The sequence below is a fragment of the Monomorium pharaonis genome, chromosome 3 (assembly GCF_013373865.1).
Source record: "Monomorium pharaonis isolate MP-MQ-018 chromosome 3, ASM1337386v2, whole genome shotgun sequence".
In the NCBI taxonomy this organism is placed as follows: Eukaryota; Metazoa; Arthropoda; class Insecta; order Hymenoptera; family Formicidae; genus Monomorium; species Monomorium pharaonis.
In genome coordinates, this window is record NC_050469.1 from 21,161,516 (window position 1) to 21,185,626 (window position 24,111).

At 35.6% G+C, this 24,111-nt stretch overlaps 3 protein-coding genes across 3 annotated transcripts; 2 read left to right on the forward strand and 1 right to left on the reverse strand.

Annotated features, from left to right (window-relative positions):
• The first annotated feature begins 7,600 nt into the window (after positions 1-7,600).
• On the forward strand, positions 7,601-18,959 carry LOC105834540. Its single transcript, XM_012677100.3, has 4 exons — positions 7,601-8,525; positions 9,640-10,385; positions 10,577-10,976; positions 16,189-18,959. The coding sequence occupies exons 2-3, from the start codon at positions 9,742-9,744 to the stop codon at positions 10,968-10,970; spliced, it is 1,038 nt and encodes a 345-aa protein (XP_012532554.1). The 5' UTR covers positions 7,601-8,525; positions 9,640-9,741; the 3' UTR covers positions 10,971-10,976; positions 16,189-18,959.
• Positions 18,960-19,537: 578 nt separating this feature from the next.
• LOC105834545 (cytochrome P450 4g15) lies at positions 19,538-23,839 on the forward strand. Its single transcript, XM_012677106.3, has 9 exons — positions 19,538-19,917; positions 20,038-20,266; positions 20,452-20,748; positions 20,841-21,258; positions 21,508-21,576; positions 22,440-22,608; positions 22,745-22,913; positions 23,116-23,317; positions 23,395-23,839. The coding sequence occupies exons 1-8, from the start codon at positions 19,779-19,781 to the stop codon at positions 23,315-23,317; spliced, it is 1,692 nt and encodes a 563-aa protein (XP_012532560.1). The 5' UTR covers positions 19,538-19,778; the 3' UTR covers positions 23,395-23,839.
• On the reverse strand, positions 21,619-22,426 carry LOC118644781 (cytochrome c-like). Its single transcript, XM_036284271.1, has 2 exons — positions 22,101-22,426; positions 21,619-21,861 (listed from the first exon to the last, which is right to left on the reverse strand). The coding sequence occupies exons 1-2, from the start codon at positions 22,225-22,227 to the stop codon at positions 21,677-21,679; spliced, it is 312 nt and encodes a 103-aa protein (XP_036140164.1). The 5' UTR covers positions 22,228-22,426; the 3' UTR covers positions 21,619-21,676.
• Positions 23,840-24,111: the final 272 nt, after the last annotated feature.

A 24,111-nucleotide genomic window follows, 5' to 3' on the forward strand; every position in this document is an offset into this window, starting at 1 on the left:
TGTCGGCGCGGACATGAACCGGCACGTTTTGATTTTCGGCCCAGCCTCGGTAGCGTGAGCACGGCTGCGTTTTAATTTTTACTTATAGAGGAAGACTTCTAGCATGTGAGCTCTAAGCTATCAAATATTTATTTATCCGTGTATACAACGGAAGAGAAACCTAATCGCGTCTTCTTTAATCTATCTATATCTATTTATATATATTATTTCTATGTTTTTTTATTAATTACATTGTATCATAATATTATTTCCCAGAGTCATGCCGAACAATGTATAACATTGTGACATGAGAAAGTCATCAGGCGCACCGCTCACTAGTTTAATTAATTAATTAATCATTTCGACTTACATTGTTGCAATCGTGTGTCGACGGTACGATCGATATTTCATGTTGCTCAATTTCGCGATGCCTCCAGGTGCAAAATCGGTTACTCTCACCTGCGTTGCATCGCGTCGCGAGATCTGCAAGTCACTACGTAAATGCATTTCATTAACGATGTCGGTTGGTTGTGGAAAAAAAAAAATTTTCGGCATCACTGTCAATCAAAAACTGCTTCCATTCTGCTCGATATTAATTTCTCAAAACTTTGTCTGTCCGCCGCGCCGGTGCGTGGCATTAATATTCCTTTTTTTTTTTGTTTGCCTCTTTGCAATTAACCGTCTTAAAGTATCCTATAATGCTCGATTATGTCGAAACATCAGGCTCCGCGAGAGGGAACGGAGAGATGTTGCAAATTGATTGGGAGAGCCTGACGACCACCGCCTCTGAAATGATACTCGCTGGTTCTCGGGTATCCTATACATCGTTTTACCGAACGTAATCTCGCTGACAACAAAATTGCGAATCTGCGGGAGGCGGGGTTAAAGAACGCACATGTGCCCCGATCGGCTTGAATGGCCAGAAAAAGAGAGGAAGGGCGATCGCGTCTCTCCGGAAGATTGTCTCGTTCCCTTTAAAGCACGGAAAGAGGAAAACACGACACGTCGGCGATCGTTGCATTGTGACGCGGACCGAACGAACGAGATCCCGTTTGCGCGCGCGCGCGCGCGCGCGAGCGCGAAGCGGACGGCGCGGGCACCCCAAAGCGCAGCTGGTCCCACGTCACTCGTTCCGGGCACACGAACGAAGTGCGCTCTCGCCGGTCGTCCCGCTCGCACCGTCGCAAACGTGTATCTGCCGTCCCTTTCCCGTCATCCGGTTCCCTCCAACCGGTAGGATGAACGAGGACGGTAGGTCGCAGCCACGCTTCGGCCACGCGACTTCGAGCCGCACAGAAGCTTCCTTCTTGCACTCTCTGTGCCTCTGTATAGGTCGGAGGTTGTAAGTTATAACACTCACGCGCATACACACACACGCACGCGCGTCTCGATAACAATCGAAACGAGTCCGTCGTCGAGATGCCGACGTTGCATGCATTGGTAATTGTCTTCATTTTCTTTCATTTTCTTTAAGCGGAATATTCGTTAATAATACGAAATTATAATGTACAGTAAGCGGACAATAAGGTCTTAGTTATAGCGCAGATGACTATCGGAAAAACAGTCGTGCCATTATTTTAAATACATACCTGTAAAAGTACAAATAATATATTTTTTCTAATGATTTCATATGTATATATATAAAGAGTTTAGACAAGTTGAAATAATTTTACTTTTATTTCGTGTAAATTGACACATTAAAGCATGCCGTTTCAAAGCTGCGGAGTAATTATCGCACAGTGATTTAAAATAAGGTAGAAATTTTTATACGTCAGTTTCCCTCACATCGAGGGTCGCTGATCGGAACATTAATGCGTACATCGAGTCTCTCCGAACAGTGAAAACATTTTGCAATTGGCGCGACATCAGTGCGAGACATCACACAATGTGCTTTCGAACGGGATGCATATGGTTGCTTCCGGGAGGAAACCGCCGACCGCCATTTGATTACTATCATCGCCGCGTATCCTTAGAGAACACGACAGTTGGCTTCTTGTCGCGAGCGGTCGCGTCATACGCCTTCTTCGGCGAAGCGATGCGTAAGAGCGCCGCGGTGGCATTTTTGCCGAGGGTCAACAAAAAGGAGGAGCGTGAGATCCATCGGCGCGGCGCTACGGATTAGTCTGCGCGCGAGTTGAACGGACTACGTGCGGCAAAAAAAGGGGAAGAAAAGAGAGAAAGGGAAAAAAACGGAACGATTCCTTCTCGGCTCCTTTCTGCGCCCTTCCTCAGGAGCCCCCAAATCCCGGAGCAGGAAACGGTTTGGACTTTTTGCGCCTCCGAATCTTTTATCATCGAAATGGTCTGGGTTATCTCGAACTTTTAATGGCGCAAAAAGATAACCATCTCCCGAGTATTCGCGTGTAAGGGCGAAGAGAGGATTACTTTTGTTATCCTGAAGAGAGCAAAGGTACCGCGGTACCGAGATTTTTGCACGAACGGCTGTTTCTCGCACTCTGAAGATTTGGTAATCGCGTGAAGATGGTAGAATCAATGCGGCAATTAAGTGCTTAACATTTCCAGAAACATTTGCGTGACGTAATGCAATTAACATTGGCACGCATATCTCGATCGTTTTGACTTGAACACGGTTTTATGTCTGAATATAATTAGTTAGTAATTAGTTAGTTAGTTAATAAAAATATATATTTTAATATGTTAAGAACCATGATCTTTAAGTCTAGATAGTTGTATCACTAGAGTAATGATTTTTATTATATTTTCCTTGCAAAGTAAAATTGAATTAAAAGTTCTGCTATTGTGCTTAATTATAATAATATTTCCAGTTTTTCTCTCTTTTATAATGATTATACGTTGAATGATTAAATAATTGCTTTTTTACATTCGATGCATTTATCATTGACATTTTAATGTTACTTTCCCGAACGAAAGAGACAGAGGAAATAAGAAAATCGTGTGTCGCCGCTACAAAAAAATTAATACCGAAAAATTTTGTGTTTTATTGAACGAAAATGCATGGAGTATCGTTTACAATTGACAAATTCAAGCAAAGTTAGGGAGAAGCGCAGGGGAGGAGGAGGGTAAATCAAGCAGGCTGATCGTATAATTTTGCACATTGTAAAGCTCAGCCCGTGGCAGGGTGGGCCCGATAGAGAAAAGGGGAGTAGAATTACCTTTCGTAGTTGAATAGAACGCACCTACGTAGGCACGTAGGACGAGTTGTATAGCGGAGCGTAAGTGCGTCACGAATCAGGGTCGGGCCGATTAAGAAACAGGAATTTAACTGTTCATATAATACATCTTGCGTGCCGTAAAAACAGTACAATAACGTAACAATTTTTTGCTTGTTTCTATCAACGCATATCTTCCAATTAAAATTTGTTATAAGTTCAAATATCTACTTTAATCTAATCAATTGAACTTCTTAGGCGTGATGTTCCTTTTGTTGCGATCAGATATTAGTATTTAAAAATAATAATAATAATAAATTTACATGTATATCATCAAGTGTAATTCTTCATGTACCTTTTATTGAAGCTGAAAATTTTAGACGATTATTAAACTCGTAGGCACGGAACGAAAGCGCAGCTTGTACCTCTTAAGCATCGCTACACGAATTTTAAATCCGCCCCTGTAACGAAGCATGGTGCGTAACAGAAGTGCGTAGGCATTGGTCGTGCACACGTGCAGGGGCACGCGTCGTGACAAAGGGCCCGCACTGATCCACCCCCTTTCTGCTTCGTTTTACTCTCTGCTTCCCCGTCATTCTACCACCCCTCTTCCTCATTCCGTCCCTCTCGCCTCTTGCGTTCTCTTACGACTGTTCGACTGCCTCGGTCGCTTAACGCGGACGATGAAGTCTGAAGCATTCGCCGTGTTATTAGCGCTTTTTAGGCACGTGGGCCCCCGCAGCGCATTAGGCCGGGCGGATTTTACACGTTGAACTTGCGCTCGTGCTGGCTCGACTTGACCGATAATCGTGAATCGAGGGACTTTGCTCTACCCCATCGCACCGGAAGAACGAGTCATGTTCGTGCCAGGCGGTGGCAATCACCTATAACGAACAAAAAAAAACCTACGACGAGGCCAGTATTTACGATCGATACATTAAATACAGTATAACGTTTACTTCGTATCAGATGCGTTTCATGAGAAATCACTTTGCGATAAATTTGGGACAGGAAACGGCCAGATCTTTGTGTGGACAATAGATTCTGAGCACGAGAGAATTTAAATGAAATGTAAACCTAAGGGGTACCGCGTTGCGTGCAAGCCGAAAGAGATCGCGGCATTCCGCCACGGCCAACGTGATCAAATAGGCATCGCATTGTCACAATAATACGGTCATCAATAACCCCGACGGTTATCCCTTTAACAATAAACACGAGAAATTAGCCCCGGGAACGGTGGCACTCTCGTCCACATGCACAGCGCGCGACTGCCAAGCGAACTACTAAGCCGAATACTGGCAAAGTGGAGAAAGCCGCGGCCGAATTTATAACGAAATATATAGAGCGGCGACCCTCGGCGAGAGAGGAACTTTAATCTCCTGGGTGCCGTGGGGCGAGCGAGCTGGCGCGCACGCCTCGGCGAAGTCCCACGAGAGAGAAGTGCTCGCAGGGATTACGGGCGAGAAAACGAGGGACCGCCGTGGGGCCCCACCGAGTCCCCCATTGTTGGGTGCCTGTGGGGAGGGCGAGGGGGAAAGGATCTTCTCCGACGCATAATGCCCCCGGATGAGCCTGTAAACTTATCAGTCGGACGGGCATCGATGCGCCGCTCGATAATACCGAATCTCCATGGATATCGCATCGTGGCGGAGAACGAGGTCGACCGTGGTGCACGGATATTACGAGCGGGGAGTATTCGCGCCGCCCCGTGTCTGGGTACGTAAATCAGGATCAGATCACTTTGTGCCTTGCGACGTGAGCTTCTCTTGCGGCCGCGCCCGCGTACGCAATAGGCCTTTGAGAATATACATATTTGAGTGTTCGTTTTGCCCGCAAAACTATCGGATCAACATGTCCGGGAACTTTACGGGGTACTCGGTCGCGCGGCGTACCGCGATTTCGGGCCCCCACGTCCGGCTGCGACTTGTCGCGCTTGTAAATGGCGAGCGCCCGATGTACGCTACCCTCGCAATGATAATCGTTGAATTACGCACGTTTAACGCGCAATAAGACACGACGCTTAGGCGCTGCGGCCGTTCAGCAACGAGCCCCGACGCGCGCATATACGTCGCTTTATATTCCTCGCGTGACGTCCCTACGTACATATATTTTTCTTGTATCACGTCGTATAAATTCCGATTGTGCGTTACGCGAAAAGCAAACCAGTATCGAGTTCCCGATGGTCGTTTCTTTTCACGTTATTCGAGAGAAGGAAGTCGGCCCGTCATCGTTAACGAGTGTCATATGTGAGGATTGATCCTTTCCCGTTTTCAATGAAAATAATGAGGAAGCGAGATGGGAAAGTACCACATCGAGAAAGATTTCATAAATCACCGTCTTAATCGCTGCTGAGGACTAATCGCTGTCACGTGTAAACCGTTTGCACACGAATTGCGTTAATCCCTTACGGGGGATAGAGGATCTTCCCTACATGTGTGGGAAAAACCACAGCGCCACATCGCATTATTCCCATAAACAGATTTTTCCCAGCTGTTATGGAACGGAAAATCACTGTTCTCTTCGTCGTTCTAGCCATAAAACTGACAATTGCAGATTATCAATGAAGTATTAACTTGAATTTATAGTAGAAACATATATTACAATATCCTGGACTCTAGACAGTTATCACATTTTAATAAATAACATTGCTTTGCAAATCTGAAATTAAAATTCTGTGCAAAATAGACACAGGCCCTAGTTTACATAATGTACATTATAAATTCGGCCTCCGTTTTAATCGCACGGTTGGTTTAGGGGCTCTCAGGTTTGGGTGCACAAATGCAGACTAGATCTAGGTCGAATCCTACTGAACCCTCCGATCCCTTAAGCATAATCAGTACAGCCCTCCGGCATGAAAAGCTTTTTATCGCGGTTGCTTTCTAAATTATAACTTACGTATGCGCATACAAATCAGATAGGTACGCTCTAATTCAATATGCAATTCAATCGCCATTTTACGTGGCAACTACAATTTGTAATTATTTAATGTAAAAATGAATCTTTAATCGTTTTAAACATTCTCTCACTTCCTGCCCTTTTTCTCTTTCTAAGATAAAAAGACCTTTAAAAATAATTACTAAAATAAAACCAAGTCTTTTAAAAGTAAAACACATTTTTATCGAATGAAGCATAAACTTGGTAAATATCCGTCAAAGACAATTTCAAGGAACCGGTCTTTTTTATTTTCCCGAACAAAAATTTATATTTCACATTCGGTATGTCACTCTCACGAGCGTACCGCCCCGAAATACGAAACTTCCGCGGCGCGACGAGCCAGTGTGGTTCTTCCTGTCTTCTGCAGCAGTAGGAAATATGCCAGGTGGAATTAAATTATTCTTTCAAATTTCTCTTTTTATTTTTGTTAAATGATTAATGTATACGCAACTTGATATTTGCATGTAAAGGTAAAACGTCTTAAACTATACATCACTATTCTATTATCTTATCTCTTTCATGTTATTTTATACAAAATTAAATGTATATAATAAAATGTACAAAATAGTTTAAGGGTTCTATGTCTGCTTATTGCAGTATATACATATTGTACTCTTTTCACCCTACGCTTATGGCACATACAACGATGAAAATTAAAACGCTCTGACAATGTAGGACAAAAATGCAAATCATGAAACACATATCAATGATATCTAATACTGAGATCTACGTAATCTTCAACTATCTATATAAAAATTACAATATCTTATTAGTTTTAATTAAATAGATAATATGAATAAAATAAATGGATTCTACAGTGTTTTGTCTATAGAAGTGTTTCAAAATAAAAAGAAAACTTTACATGATGATATTAATTAAAATGCATAGACAACTTAATGTTTCTCCATGACTCTCTTTGATAATGGAGCAATGAAATGTAACATACGTATTACAGAACATGTCGGATAGAGACAGGCGCTAAGTAGACTAACAATATAAACATGACTACCTAATGTTACTTGCCGCCGGCACGCGTATTACCGTAGGGCAATAAGGGCTAAAGTACATAATAATATGGTGCCCTTTAATCGCGTATCGACCGCCGTTCAATTACGCATTAGATTACCAAGTTCACTTTGTCTTTCGTATAGTCTTCTACGGCCGACGCCACCGGTACAAGAAGCGGTAATTGCGGGCAAGGTACGCAGGCACGCACGCACGCACTCACGCACGCATACGCGCACCAATGTGCGCCACGCACATTATTGCTGGGCCGTAGACCCACACACGTAGTGGCACAACCGGCACACGCTCTCTCTCTCCCCCGGCATATGGCGCGCACGGTCCCCCTTTTTCAGTTCCGGGGGAGAAGAAACGAGGGGCTGCGGCGCGTGCTGAAAATCCCCACCATGTCTTTCTCTTTCTTCCTCTATTCCCTTCCCTTTCACGATTTCGCTCCCTCTCGCGCACGGGCGCCCTTCTCCCTTCTCGCTCCAACCCCGCGATCCAACTCGGCGCGGCACGGCAAAATGCTGAAACGTAACCCATCTATCGATGTCCGCGCTCATTCTCGAAGCGGACGCCATGTAGTGCATACCACGTAGGCATGATCGGCTGGAACAGAGGTGCTGGTGATACGCGATCGTGAAGATCTCCCTTCCAGCGACGGTAAACGCGAGCTTCTCGCTAGAGAGCTTCTCCCAGAGGTCTTTGTACTCTTAAGGGCACCCTCGATATTTCCGTTCCGTTAGCGCTCCGTTTCGTAAATCAATGTGGACCAGATTGTTCGCCACATGATCCATGTGGATCATTGCAAGTGAAGAGTGAGGAGTATGATGAATGAAGATTTTCAGTCGAACGGATTACGTGCGGTTGAAGTTCCAGTGGAAATTTTCTTCTTGTTCGCATTGCGGACATCAGAAATATCTTCTTTTTTTTTTAAGTAGTACATGTTAATTGTGTCCCGTGTGTGCAGACAATTTAAAATACAAAACAGATCGAATCTGACAATTTTACGTTAACATTGTGGCAAAAAGAGTCAAACAAATCATCACGAAGCTACCATTCACATTTGGACTACTGGTCCAAATTTTATTAATCTTTAATTGTTTGAGTGTCTTCAATTGTAGTGAATACATAGTGACTATTGTTAGCAAGATTGAGTTCAAAATTTGGATCGTAATTCAGTATTCGCGTCTGTTGCGAGTGTAACAAGCAATACATTGTAATAAAGAAGAAAATTGCGCCACTCGTTTGCATTGCATAAGGAGATACCAATGAGAGACACATAAGTGGATAAATTATCAAAAACTCAAGTGCCTTTAATTATTCCTCCGTCTCAGTGAAGTGTTGAGCTTCTAACGAAGCGATTATTCGTCTACATAAACATTTGGAGATCAATATACGTTAAAATCATTAAAATAATTTATCTTCATGGCAAACGTTACAAAATATTTTCATCAAGTGTCGTTTTGATCTTTGGTAAGTATTTAACTTTGAAAGTCATATATTCTTTTTAAAACGTAAAAGATCTTTTATGGTACGCTTAATAGCAATTGGTTGAATAACGACACTAGAAAGAGCTTGCAAGTTATTTTTAATTAAAAATAAATTAAATCGTTTTATAATTGACGGATCACCACGTTAAACTCAAAGGTTTACTAAAAAATTATTTTGAATCGGCAATCAGATTCGAACAGTCAGTTGAATGCAAATAATATACAACTGAATTTATAGTGTACGATTTCAGACGGAAAATTTCCCTTATATACTGATAACTTGAGTTAAGATAGATTTGTTTTGAAAGATCTCGATATTTAGTTTCCGAGGAGTCGACGACCGTCGTGAAGAAGAATAGACGGTGACCTCATGCTTTACTTAAGCCGTGGCGACCGGCAGCGAGACAATTAGATCTCGGTTTGGATCATCAGCTTCATAAGTTAGTAAAGGAAGAAGCTATAAGCTCTTGTGGAAACCTACAGCAAAACGTTCACACGTTTTTATTTCGAATCGTCGGTTTTCGGAAAGAATAAAAGTCTATATATGTGTGAATAAAGTAGAAAATTAAATATATATAAAACTTTCATAGATAAATATATAAGAATATCATTAATCGCACAATTTAAAAATGTTATCTCTTTACACAAAAGATTTATGACGCTTTTTGCGGACAACGTGACAGGTTTGACCCAGATTTGAATTGATACCCAATCATAGCGTCGTCGAACGGTCTGCGTCGATAATCGCCTTTGTCTCCGACAAGAGGGCACGTTTTATTTATAAGCCCGGCAATTAGATTCGTCCTCGACAAGCATTAGTGTCGTTTATCGACCGGTTGAGTCTCTTAACGCAACTCGTTTAATCAACACTATTGTGGAAATTACGCGATATAATATTTAAAATATACTTTACGGAATTCATAATTTATTAAGATATTGCATAACATGGATGTAAACATGTTATTAATTTTTTTATTTCTATTACATTAATTATATTTGGCCGCGTTATATTTATTTATTATTTAATAAATTCAATGATAAACGTCTTTGTAATTGCTTACAGTATTAAACTCGACGAAAGAAATTGATTTTTCCAGCTTGGCGCAAAATCGCGGAGCGACTTCGATGATAATTCACACATTCTGAGAACTCACTTCGCTGATTCGTGTCACCGAAAAACACTCGTTGAAACGAGCACAATGGCTACCATGGGGGTAACGGTGTTTTGCAATAGAGTACAGATAAACGGCAATGATCAAGAACAACTGATGTTGCTGCGAACGTTACAAGATAACGAGAACAATATCATCGGCAATCAACCAACGTTGATAGTCCCGAAAAATAATACCGGCAGTAATACGACGAACACTACGACGGTGTTACCTCCGTACGATCCCTCCAGACTGAAGAAGCACGGCAAGAACGGACAGCCGCCGCCTGTTGCTGTCGCTCGGAGAAACGCCAGGGAGAGGAATCGCGTGAAACAAGTGAACAATGGATTTGCTACATTGCGACAACACATTCCGAGCCACATTGCCGCGGGTTATGGCGACAGGGGTAAGAAGCTGTCGAAAGTGGAGACTCTCAGGATGGCCGTAGAATACATCAGAGGCCTTCAGAGGCTCCTGGCCGAAGCTGATGGCGTTGAATACGATACCAAGACCGTTGTCGGTGCCCAGTGCGCTCCCTCTCCAACTAATAGCGTCATCTCTTCGACCCATAACGGCTCTGGCGAGAGACTCGTTCTCGAGGACGATGTACTAGCCGCGGAAGACGACGAAGGGGAACAGCTCGACGAGGAAGAGGATGAGAGTGCCGCTAAATCGAAAATTACATTATCTAGGTAAATATTCGAGATAATTGAAATAAAACAATGAAAATAAATTTAAAAGGCACCCAGAAATACAATTTAGGAAAGAGACAGCTTCTATTTTACTTCATAAAATAAATATGAACAATTACATCAATTTTACCCTAATAATATATAGAGCTATGGCCTTTTTAATATTAATTTTGTTTTTTTTTCCCTTACAGATTATCCCCCAACCGAACGGCTATTCCATCCCCGCGTGACTACTACGCATCCTCGGCAGGCGATGAAGAAAATTTGGAACCGCGAACTCTAACCGGTGGACAGAATTTCTCCAGGCTATCGCCAAATTCGGTGGCCTCGCCACCTTCGGAGTATTACGCTCAGAATGAGGAGAACCTGGAACCGCAAATTTTGTCGCCATACAGCGGCGCCGGGGATAGCGAAGAGGGTGCAACGACCGTGTACGCGACTAGCCCAGAGACCTTCTCCGGAGCCCTCTACTACAAACAAGAGATCACCGAAACGGGGGAATTCATGGACGTCGTCAGCTGGTGGGAACAGGAACAGGGAAGACTCGTCCATCAACAGCACACGCAACGGCTGACGCACGTGTAACCATAGGTAAGTTCCCGACGAGTTTAACTCAAGTCGTCTGTTCAAACTGGGAGTCCGACCGACGACAATAAATTACAGAAAAGCTGGCGTACACTTTTAGCTTTTTACACGCAAGATTGATGGTTCATAAATTGATAGCTATGTAGCTCTTTCAAATATTATTATATCGTATTATCTTCACAGAAAAAAAAAGTAATATAGCCAATAACATATGTAATTGCGAGCTGCCAACTACATAAAATACTCAATACAACAAATAATATTTACTGTTAATGCAAGTACAATGTTGATACTGCAATAGCATATATTATTGTATTGAGTACATCTGTAGTTAGCAGCCCACAACTACATATCTTATGGGATATATTGCATTTTTTTAGTGTTGTCGTAACAATTATATTACTATTTAATGAAAAATTACCATGACATATCTTTTACTTTTTATTTCAGTCGATATTTCGAGTGCATGAAAAATACTTAATTTCGACACAGTCGTTGACACTAAAAGTTTTTCGCGAAAAAGATGTTAAATTACAAAGGGCAAAGGTGTTCGCGTATACGAGTGTCGCGGCTTGCATGTGTCCGATGCATTCAGGATGCACACGTGATACCCGCGTCGCGGAAATGCCGCCAAGTGGAAACTCGTGTTCGACGCTTCGTCCCGAACACGTGCTACATCGGTGTCGAGCCTGAAAATAAACTTTACGCATTGAACCACTTTGCGAAGTACGTGCCGACGTGACACTTGGATGTCACGGTCTCTATTACATTTTTTGTCGCATCCCTCTCCTTTAAAACGAAACTTTATACCGGCAAAGAGCACATCTTCCTATTGAGAATATCAATCTTTTATAATGTTTTATCATACATAAAAAATATTATGTTGCTTACTTAATATAAAAATGTTGTTTGTTTTTTATTCGGCAATCTTTTATTTATTTTTACTTAATTCTTGCAGTAAAGATTAAAAAAGACTTTCTTACCAGTTTAATTTTCAGAATTATTTATAAAAAAAAAAGTAATTTAAATTAATGTTTGAATAGAACCCTAGATTTTCCCTCGATAGAAAAGAAAGTTCGAATAAATTCACATTTGCAATTTCCGTTTTATATCCCTATCATATTTGTACTCGAGGTCTCGTGCATCGAAGGTCAGAGCAACCTTAATGGTCTACAGTATGCAATTTGGGGGACACATGGCTGGTGGTGGATCATGGTGTGTCATCTTAAAAGCGTGCAACCACGAACGGAAGTGGCGGAACGTCTAGCCATATGTTGGATATTCTTCTTGAAATATCTCACAACCAGACCTTCCTCAATCTTCTTGGTTTCCAATTGCTGGTCATCAATTCCCATGGATATCTGACACATGTTCGTTTCACGTCTGAGCTACTTCTTTCAAACCCACTTAGGGGAACTTTAAATCGATATCCGCACAAATATGTAAAATATTCTGTCGATATTTTTGTCAAATATCTAGTGCAAGAGTTAAAAAAAAAAGAGTGAGATAAACATTAAAAAATAATATACTATACGCAAATAAAAACACGCAAAAAGGTTTTTTAAAATGATAAAAGAAACTGAATTCCTTTAAAAACTCACGCGAGAAGATGGTATTACATCTTAGTTCTTTATAGAAGACTTTACAAAACTTTATATTTTTAATTTCTGTATAAACACACACATAATAAATATTCAATATATTTCTTAGAGGAGAGAAACATAACCGTAACGATAACCGATGCATTCGATTCTGGACGTGCAACGGGGAAAAAATCAGCTGGCGGGCGGTGCCAGTACCACAAATAGAAGTCGCGGTTTCCTTAGAAACGTGCGTAGTGCCCACGTGCCGTACATGCAGGCCGACATATAGTGCTGAATGCACATACGTTGATCGACAGAAGGGCGACGGAAACTGAATTACCGCTGCCGTTGACATATGCACGGCATGACCATTTAAAAAAGTCGAGTCACGGGCCATGAAACGCCATGAAATTTTATTTTCAAAGTCATTAGCCTCGTCATTATTATCATATGAAAACATTTATTCTTTAAAATATTTTTTTCTAGGAAAATATATAAAGTTTATATATTATATGATGAAATTTTTAGTTCGTAAGAAAATAATTTCAATTTTGTAAACATTTATTTTATTACATCTTCCTCCAGAACAGTTTCTTGAACTTTAGCATAAAAAATTTCAATCTTCCCCTTACAAACTCGCCGCGCTTTCTTCATACGTGTATATTTTTTCTCAGTTGAAATATATTTAAATATAGTTATCACAGAAACGTATCGCGGTATGACAAGAAGCTTTAAGCTTTAGTCCCGGAGGGCCTGGAATGAGCGTCCAGCAAGTAATTCTCGACAATTATAAAGTGAGGTCATCTACGAAGTTTACGAGATGCGTCGTCGCGTCAAATTAATTTAATAAATTCCTTACTCGGCTCCCGGTCACGTATATCGGTGTGTGCGACCGCTGTGCCGGTTTTCTTCCTCGCATTTAGTTTGCCTTTCGCGCGGAAACAGCACAGCGAGAGGCACACGAGGCCCAGGTTTTAGCATCATGTTAATCCGCAAGGTGAAAGAGAGAGAGAGAGAGAGAGAGAGAGAGAGCTCAGATTTCTCTACTCTCTCTCATTTGAGCCGGCTATATCCCAATTAAATCTTCTTTTTTTAATAACGTATTATTCCAATAACGGAAATGCGTTACGCACGAATTAAACGCGAGATAATCCACGGTAATTAAGATAATTAATTGAAGTGACGTTACGTCGCATCCAACACGGGAGTTTCTCGGTAGGAACGCGTGCAAGGGTGGCCGGAAAGCCGTAGGCTAAAAGTTGCAGTAAATAATGGTCGCGTCTCGCTTTAGTAATTGAAACGTATTATAGAAATTAAATATAGTATGAGATACAACCGTACTGCGACCATGTAATCGTGAGAATTTTTCTTGCGGACCCTTCGAAGGTAGAAAAAGTCCATAAATTTGCTACGTAAAAAAAAGAAAATAGAAAAAGAATTTTTTTCGGAGTAAACGAAAAGTAATTTTGAAAATCTTTAATCATCATGTATGACGAACTTCTAATTTTTTGCAATAAAGAGGGACTCTTTCTTTTTCACAATAGTTTTTAATCTTTAAATGATAAAATTTTGGTATTTAAAAGAAATCAGCTATTTTAATTAAAAATATAAAATATATATGTGTTCTTTTTATATTTTCCTTCAAGAAGAAATTTTTTCTAAAAATAACACGCAACTGGACTAAAAATTATTAATAAATTAACGTAAACTATATGAAATAAGTATGCGTCAAAGTTTATGGCGATCGTCACAGTCGTTTTCCGCTTTCAACTTATTCTATAGACATTTAGTGCATAGAACAAAGAATTCAACGAACAATATGCTGGTGGAACCCGCATGTTAGTTATCTCTCTCTCTTATCAATAAACATTACCAGCATGGTAGCGCGACAACTTTAAAACGACGATGGCAGTTTAAAGTAGCCAATTTCAGTACTGCTAAATTCTCTAAATTTTTTAAATCAATTTTTCTGGCATATAATTGTGAAAGTATATTACAGGCACAATTGGTATTTAATTATATAAATTTTATTATATTTTATTGTAGGACTATAATTTAGTAATTTTTTTTAATGTTTAAATAAAATAATTTTTTTTATTTTTACATATACATAATGACAACTTAAATAAATTATAATATGTTTTCTATTAGGTTTTCTTGATACTATTGTAAAATCCAATTTCACATTTTGAAACAGATAAATCTATATACGATCAGTAAAAATTTAGTTACAGTTTAAAATACACTTTTCTTTTATCAAGACGCACCGCAATATTGATGTGCGCCAGATAAGAAGAAATAAGTCTGAGGACTTCCAGATTTGGGAGACAACGAATATTTCTCTAAAAAACACTTTGTGTCGGTTCTTAGGATCTTAAAAGTACAGGCGTGGCAGATCCTCTAATTTATCTCTCACCACTTATGTATGCTACACACGCTTTCCTCAAGCTTTTTTTTATCGGCGCCTTTGCGGTTACGGAGAGACAGACATTTCTTCATCAAACTCTTCAGAAAACACCGTCGACTTTGAAATGGTACAGTAACGATATGTACAGTCTCTTGAAATTTATGTAAATTTCTATTTTTGTCATCAAATTCTATTTATCTCGATAAAATTTACATTGCTCCATAACTTAATTAACACAATGTATATTTCTATAACATATGTTCTTAAAAGATATCAATTAAAATCTATAATTGGATATTATTATTAGTTATTGTGTGTATATATATAATTTTATATAATAATTTAAATTGCACTATGTCATAAATGTTAATTTATAATACGACTGTATATTTTTGTTATTTTTTATATAATATATATTTATAGAACTCTAGACATACATACATACACATATATATATACACAAATTTTTTTACTATAAGCTGCGTTACATTTTTTATTAATTATACGTTTCGATTATAGATCACTTTTTTTATAGAGTTTTTTAATTCAATGTATACCATAAAGAGGAGTTTCTAACATCTTTTTTCTCATACCGAAACTATTCTGTTCCTTCTTTACCCCCCGATGCTTTCTTCTAAAGAAAAATGAGGATTTGCTACATTATTTGTACATGCGTTTTTTCCCACGATATATCCGGAATCTACGGGATGTCCGCGACGATTCGTCCGTCCGTTTCCGAATTTAATTCTTCCCCAATACAGTTAAACGAGGATCCGCGCGATCCAGTGACGGCACACAATAGCGAAACGGGACAAAGGATCTCTCGAGGATAGACGGGATCTTTTTTCCTTTCCTTACTACTAGGATCACGAAATTTTGATGTGTATGGAAACTGTTTTCTTTCGATATAAATCTTCGACAAGGATTCACGGTTATTTCGGACAGTAACGGTTATCGCGAGCAAGACAATTTTCGTACTAGAAGAATTTTACTATATGTATAATAAAAGGAGAATGATACAAATTTTCGATTATTTCTATTATAAAAATAAGAATAATCCACCAAGAATAATCCAGTAAAGTGTTATAAATGGAAATTAAATCTTGAAGAACAATCAAAACATGGATTACTTTACATATAAAAAAATTAGTTTTATTTACTAATTTAATGCCTACTTATTTAATGTTCTTTACATACAGAATTAATATTTTTTTGTGATTCTTTTCAGTTACAGATTCCAGTTAGGAAAGATGAATATTTGCAACCAAATTTGAAGTCTACTATAATATAATACGCCTCAAATTTCACATGATCTCACTAGACCTGGATGAAGATTTATTCGACAATATATGACATGATATTGTAGACACGTGGAAGACGTGTATTGTGATTAATAGCGAAAGATGGAAAGTGTACTTACGAGTACTTATCTTTTAAACATACTTACTTACCATTATATTTGTCTTTCGGATTATCAATAGTATGTAACAATAGAAGCTAATATGGGACGCAATTAATATAATATTTTTATTTTATAAGAACAGGTTTATTAAAAACAAATTAAATGTGATTTTACATCATATATATTACACATGAAAGTATTCATGAAAAGCTGCTATTTATGCTGCAGAGTACAGTTTTTTTAGACCTTGAGAATTATGTTATTTACATGTATATTAATTGCGTCAATTTCACGAAATAATATCCTCGTATACTTTCAAGTATACTAATTAATTATCTTCTTTTAAAGACAATAGAGAAAAATTTTTTAATTCTCTTTAGCAATGACTTTTTGCGCTTCCAGAAAGAAAATACTTATTTTCTCGGCTATTTATATCACAACAAGTACAATTAATTTAGTTATATTATAAATATAATTATATTTATATAAAACACAGTTTATCGCAAAACTGAAAAATTGAGATAAACGTGCATAACATACGTTATGTGCTATAAAATAGAAATAATGTTTCTTGTTAATGTCATCGAACGTTGATATGCTATTTTACTAAACTTTTACGATACAAACATTTAAGATTTGAAAAATAAAATTATGATACTCTTATTTATAAAAACAATGTTTATAGAATATTTATTACGCCGTACGTGTATTATTGCACAATTAATTATGTTACATATTATAAGATAATAAAAAAACAACGTGTAGGGTACAGATGATATAAATGAGCCAATCAACGAGGAAATAATAGGAAATTACATAATTATAAATTACACACACACACACACACACACACACACACACACACACACACACACACACACACACACACACACACATACATACAGATACATAAAATTGTATAAATTAATCTACAACCAATAACAAAAAGAATTTACATGCATTTAGAATTTACTTTACATATATTTTTTTATTTTCTTGTTTTTGATGTACCCTACATAGAAACGTTTTGTAAATCGACTTTAACGCTGCGGAATACAATCAAAAAATTTGTATATAAAAGTGCCTTAACTAATCATAGGCAATAGTGTTATAATATTTATATCTCTTTTTATACTCAAATTTTTTATGGGATATATATGTAATATGTACAAGAGTTACTATTACATTTCTATTACGGCGCAAAGTGCTGCTGTCTGTTTTGCGATATTATGATTTATCGAAAAATGAAAGTTATTTGTCATTATATATGATGCTGCGCCAGTCAAATATTTTTTAAGAAAATATTTTTGTAAAAATTTTTAGCAGTGCTAAAAAAATGTGTATTATCACGTTACGTGCCTTAACTATGCAAAATAAAACAATCCGATCAGATCTTTAATAATTTTTTATTCATAATTATTATTTAAAAGATACCACGTACAATCCCAAGTACATATGAATATTATCTAACACTATTTACAAAAAGCATAATTTGTTTAAAGGACATATGCGTTTAGAGCCACAAAAACGAAGGTACTTTTCACGAACTTTTTTCAGAGCCTAGAAGCAAACTAGAAAAATGGGACTATTTGCATAATAAAGTACATCTTTTGTTGTTTTCATGCAAATTTTATTACAATAATTTTGTTGAAAAATCCCCCCCCCCCCGCCCCCTCCATTGTCGTGTAGTCAACCATGCATTTCCGATATGACAATGATTTCTCTTTCCCTGTCCAACTGAAATACAAAAACCAAACAGCATCTTAAAGAAGAGTAAATTTTTTCGTCATTGCCGTATCCGATTTTTTAAATTCGAATTTTAAACAAAATGGTGGACTTTTAAAATTAGAGTGCCGATTTTTGGCAAAAAATTTTATCTTTATTTGTTAAAAAAAAATAGAGAAAATTCGAATTTAAAAAATCGGATACGACAACGACAAGAAAATTTACTCTTCTTTGAGATGCCGTTTGGTTTTTGTATTTCGATTGAACAGGAAAAGAGAAATCATTGTCACCGCGGAATTATGCATGGCTTTTTCAACAAAATCATTGTAATAAAATTTGCATGGAAAGAACAAAAAGTGTACTTTATTATTTAAAAAGTCTCATTTTTATAGTTTTTTTTTAATTATGAAAAAAATTCGTGAAAAATGCCTTCTTTTTTTGTGCTCCAAATGTATATGCCCCCTTAACAAAAACAACGAAATTGTTGCACATATATATTAGTTTATGTAATGTATATTAATTATAATATCCGTTTCATAATATTGTATACATTTTTTCAATAGCGGTGCCGATTATAATAAACATTATATAACTTTGTTGTAAATTTTATATTACTTACATATACGTTACAATACTCGATCGCTCTTTTGTCTCGAGTTTTGATCAAAGTATTATAAAAACGTCGAAGATGTCATTTTAGAATTAAGATTTATTGTAAATTATACTTGAACATAGACGATATTTCCATGGCCACCAGCGCTTATATCGATCTTGTAAATATCAGTGCCTTAATTAAGTTTAAAATAAGTATTTTATGATATTGTATTTGACATATCTTTTTACAAAATATTTAAAATACATTTTACTAATTATACACATTGTTTTTATTTAACAAAAACAATTTGTACCACAATTATTTATAAAATTGATTATATGTATTAAGAGATTTATAAAGATTTTTAATATAATAAAAAAAGAATGATTAAAGCAAATACAAATTGAACATAATTAATTTATAATTGAATATAATATATAATTTATAAAAGAAGATTGCCAATGGTAAATTAAGCCTCCTGAAGCAGCACTTATATATTTCTCAGAAACTAAACATTGTACTGTCTGTAATATATTAATAATTTTATTGCATTTTATTGTATGCAAGAAAATATAACATTTTTTATGTTCTACATTTTCTCATTTTCCATAAATACTTTTTTTATAATAGCCAATTTCTGATCATATTTAAAAAATTCTACTTATATTGCATTGTCACATCTGAAAAATTTTCCACAGTAATGAATATTAATTTTAAAAGTGTGACGCAGATTTGTCATCCGGTTTACGATTTAGTGATGTAAATGAACAAGCGATGTGAAGTGGCGAGGTCATTGTATAATTAAAAAGTAAAATCCTATATAGACTCAGACTATTAGTATTAAATATCACGACGAGCAAATTAAAAGCGCATTTACCATTAAAACGTGGAAATGTGTAATTGTTAGTATCTCTACAATCGCTATTAGTAAATGAAATATTTTTATTAAAGTACTATTACACATACAACAATATATATATAACAATAATTTTGGTTTCTTGAATCTTTTATCTTTTAACATTGACACTGTAATCAAAGAGTGAATTGTAACCAAAAAGTGAGACAAGGTTACACAAGACGGTACTTTTCAATTGCAATGGACGCAGAACTAGTAACGACACCCTATTTTTCGATTTTAACTTATTCCCTGTTGGCTACGTTCATCACAGGATTAATTGCACTGTACTACTATGTCGAAACCAACCGAGCAGTTCGTTTTGTAAAAAAACTTCCACGTATGTACATATTAATACCAAAACAAGTTTATCTTGTTATTTGTGTGTATTTTTGTGTTATGTTAATTTGTTCTTTATTTTGTTTGTCATTATATTATTCTCTTCTTAATAATTTTTTAGATCCACCAGCATTACCTATTTTAGGCCATTCATATATAACTTTTGGATTATCTCCCGAAAAAGTGTTAAAAACAGGTCTTGAACATTATACAACACTCACTAAAAACGCTGATTCTAATCTAGTAGCCTTGTACTTGGGTACAAAAGCATTAATCTTTTTGATAGATCCAGAAGATATTGAAGTAATCTTAAGCAGTTCTGTGCATCTCGATAAAGCCGAAGAATATAGGTAAAAAATCAAATTAATAATGAATTAAAATTTATATTGTGCTTTGTTTCTATATTATATGTTTTTATTATGTCCGGATGTTCTGTCATTTATATCGTTTTTTTGTTTTAACTATACAACTAGTATTTTGTTATTAATTATATAATATTGTTTATTAATATTCGATCTCTTTATCCCTATCGTAGACTGTTCAAGCCGTGGCTAGGGGACGGTTTATTAATCACAAAAGGCAACAAATGGCGCAGACACAGGAAGGTAATTGCACCTACGTTTCACATGAGTATCTTAAAGACGTTTGTACCGTTATTTTATGAGAACAGTATAGATCTTGTAAACCGACTTCGCGAGAAAGTTGGAAAGGAATTCGATTGCCACGATTATCTATCTGCCGTAACAGTTGACATTTTAACGGAAACAGCAATGGGAATCAAGAGGGAAAAAAGACAGAAAACCGGATACGATTATGCCCAGGCTGTGATGAAGTATATATTATTGTTTTCTTAAAACTATTAGTAGCATTTTATTAAATATTTATCATGTAGGCCATGTACTCATCACAAGTTGAATATTGTAGAATGAGCGATATCTTACACCGAAGGCATTACGATCTCGCATTACGTTCAGATCAGATTTTCAAATATTCTAAGTTTTCCAAAATTCAAGAGAAACTGTTAAAAACTATTCACACACTGACAGAACACGTAATCCATGAGAAATCAATTGACGTTGAGGAAAAACATACGAAAGAGCAAAAACTAAAAGAAGAACAATACGATAAACCAAGTGAAAATTTGAATGTAACCGAAAATACCAAAAACAAAGACGTTAATTACAAAATGCATTACGTAAGAGATGATCTCGATGACATTGATGAGAATGATGTAGGTGACAAAAAACGACTTGCCTTCCTAGATATGATGTTCGAATTAAAAAAAAATGGGCAGATGACTGACGAGGAAATTTGGGAGGAAGTGAACACTATTATGTTTGAGGTATGACAATAGTATATTCTTAATAGTAGTAATATTCTTTTGTATAATATATTGTAGAAAATAGTAATATTCTTTTGTATAATAAAGTACATAAAAATAGCTTTTTGCAACTTTAACTTAAATTTCTTAAAATTGTGACGTAATAAAGCAATTCTCAAACAAAATTCAGTCCAAAAACTGTAGAAAATTATTAATCATATTTTGATGTTTTCTGTTTTTAATGAGAATTTTGTTACTGTTTAATTATAGGGTCATGATACCACGGCAGCTGGCTCGAGTTTTGCACTTTGTGTCTTAGGGAATCATCCAGATATTCAGGTACGTTTGTTATTTTTAATGACAATAACTTTGATAACCCCACAGTTTTCATAATACTTTTATGCTGCAAAACTACAGCACATACTAGTTTATTAAAATGTTATTTTAAAGTAGCTAAAAAAGCGATTATATCTCGTCGATCTTCGGACTTCTTAACGCCCTTAAACACCATTGATGTTCCCGGGATAAATTTTTTGGGATAGTCAATATAGCCGCTTAAATTCTTCTCATTCCATACAATAGCGCTTTCTTTCATGGCTTTCGAGGAACTATATCCCGGAATAGCTAGAAAAAATTATAACGGTTGCGTATATAAGTAAATAACGGTTACGTATATAAATATAAAAACGGTTATATATAAATAAAACTGCTACATTATTATTTAATTACATATTTTTTAAATTTATGCATAAATATTATTAAGCACTGTTAAAAATAAAGCTTTTCTAAATTTATTCTTAATAAATTATGTTCTCAATTAAGATATAATTTACAAAACATTGGGACATATTTAATATACCTACTTCCGCTAGTTTTGCCCATGATGTCATGTAGGTTAGGACCTATCTTATGTTTTCCACCCTTTTCCGTGGTATGACACGTAACACATAACTTCATAAATAATTTCCTGCCATTTACCACATCGCCCATGATTAATAGATTATTTGTTTGTCGCTAATTGAGTCAAATTTATAACTTAAATTAAGATTAATATAGTAATTTAATAATATTAAATTTTGCGATCTTCAGTTTCTATCTCGTTTTTTAGAAAGGTCGATATATTTCTCAGTTTCAGTTGTTGTGACGTAAGTATCTCTGCACTCTTTCTTTTAAATTAATGATTTTTACTGTCTTTCTTCAAGGATCGTGTACATGAAGAATTAGACGCAATTTTTGGCGATAGCGATAGACAATGCACTTATCAAGATACTTTAGAAATGAAATATCTTGAGAGAGTTATATTAGAAACTCTGAGACTTTTCCCACCAGTACCTTTAATTGCTAGACATCTTAACGAGGACGTGAAAATAGGTAAACTGTATAATTAAATGTATTATTATTATTATTGTAATAACTAAATTAATTGCATTATAAACTGCATTCACTTTATAAAATCACTTATAATTTAAAGAGAGATGCTTATCATTAATCTATTTTATAATTACAGGCAATCATGTTCTTCCAAAGTCTGCCACAGTATTGATCGTGCAATTTTTAACCCATCGTTTAGAGAAATATTATCCAAATCCATTAGCTTTTAATCCAGACAACTTTTTACCAGAAAAAATGCAACAAAGACATTATTATGCCTTTATACCTTTCAGTGCTGGGCCAAGGTATGTAATAATTAAAAATAATACTTTTTAATAATAATTCATTTCTATTATTACTAAAGTTTTCTTCAAAATTACGAAATTCATAATTAAAAACATTATATTTATGTTTAGAAAACGCTTGTTCTTAAAACATTTGTAAAAATATTTTGTTGTGAATAGTAAGATATTGTTACATTTATTAACAATGATATATTTTTTAAAGATCTTGTGTGGGGAGGAAATTTGCTATGTTGAAATTGAAGGTGTTATTGTCGACAATACTAAGAAATTACCGTGTAATTTCTAAAATTCCGGACAGTAATTTTATGCTGCAAGCGGACATTATTCTAAAAAGACACGATGGATTTAAAATTAAAGTCGAACCGCGCAAGCCAGCATTTCCTAAAGAAGAAAAAATATTTTAAGTGAGAATGCAATCTTTATTTATTAATCTTACTTAAGTAAATATATTTTACTAACGTTTTGCTATTTATTTTTCTAGAATAACATTTAAAACGCAGATGAAAAAATTGATATATATGTATAATATGTGTTTATATAATATATATAATTATTATTAGACTTCAAATTATATGCAAATTGTCTAATTATTATTTTTTGCATAGTCTGTTAGAGCATTAATAAGGTAAACAAATTATAATGTTTTTAACTTAATTAGTTAAAAACACATTAATTAATTAAAATTAATTAGTTAAAAACGTTATAATTTGCTTACGTTATTAATATTTTAATAGAATATTTAAAAAAACAAATATGCAATTTGCATATAATCCAAAGTCTAATCATTACATTTAAAATACTAAAAATATCGTTTGACACGCTATACTTTAAACTTTATTTATCTATAAAACGTAGATTTGCGTTACTTATTTGCTTTACTTTATTTCTTTTTTTGTTAATTTAATAAAAGTTAATAATTAATTATTTAAATTTAATCTACTTTGTAAAATAATTATAAATATATTAAGCAAATAAATAAAACTCTATGATAAAAATTATAATGTTGTGTTTAAAATTATTTATCACTCGGTAATATATCTAACATACTTAGTAATTTTCTTTATAAAAATAATTATAAACTATCTGTATATTTTTTAGAATGCAACAATTATGAGAAAAAATTCAAATTTAATTAAATTAAATTGTTTATTTTAAATTATTTATTTGTATGTACAAAAAATATTTGTTATTACAAAAT

Bases quoted from the DNA above. Each gene is read 5' to 3' on its own strand.
- LOC105834540 (XM_012677100.3), top strand. From the start codon at position 9,742: ATGGCTACCATGGGGGTAACGGTGTTTTGCAATAGAGTACAGATAAAC. The intron at 10,386-10,576 runs GTAAATATTCGA...TTTCCCTTACAG, and splicing joins TCGAAAATTACATTATCTAG to ATTATCCCCCAACCGAACGG.
- LOC105834545 (XM_012677106.3), top strand. From the start codon at position 19,779: ATGGACGCAGAACTAGTAACGACACCCTATTTTTCGATTTTAACTTAT. The intron at 20,267-20,451 runs GTAAAAAATCAA...TCCCTATCGTAG, and splicing joins GATAAAGCCGAAGAATATAG to ACTGTTCAAGCCGTGGCTAG. The intron at 21,577-22,439 runs GTACGTTTGTTA...TCTTTCTTCAAG, and splicing joins GGAATCATCCAGATATTCAG to GATCGTGTACATGAAGAATT.
- LOC118644781 (XM_036284271.1), bottom strand. From the start codon at position 22,227: ATGGGCGATGTGGTAAATGGCAGGAAATTATTTATGAAGTTATGTGTT. The intron at 21,862-22,100 runs GTAGGTATATTA...AATTTTTTCTAG, and splicing joins CATGGGCAAAACTAGCGGAA to CTATTCCGGGATATAGTTCC.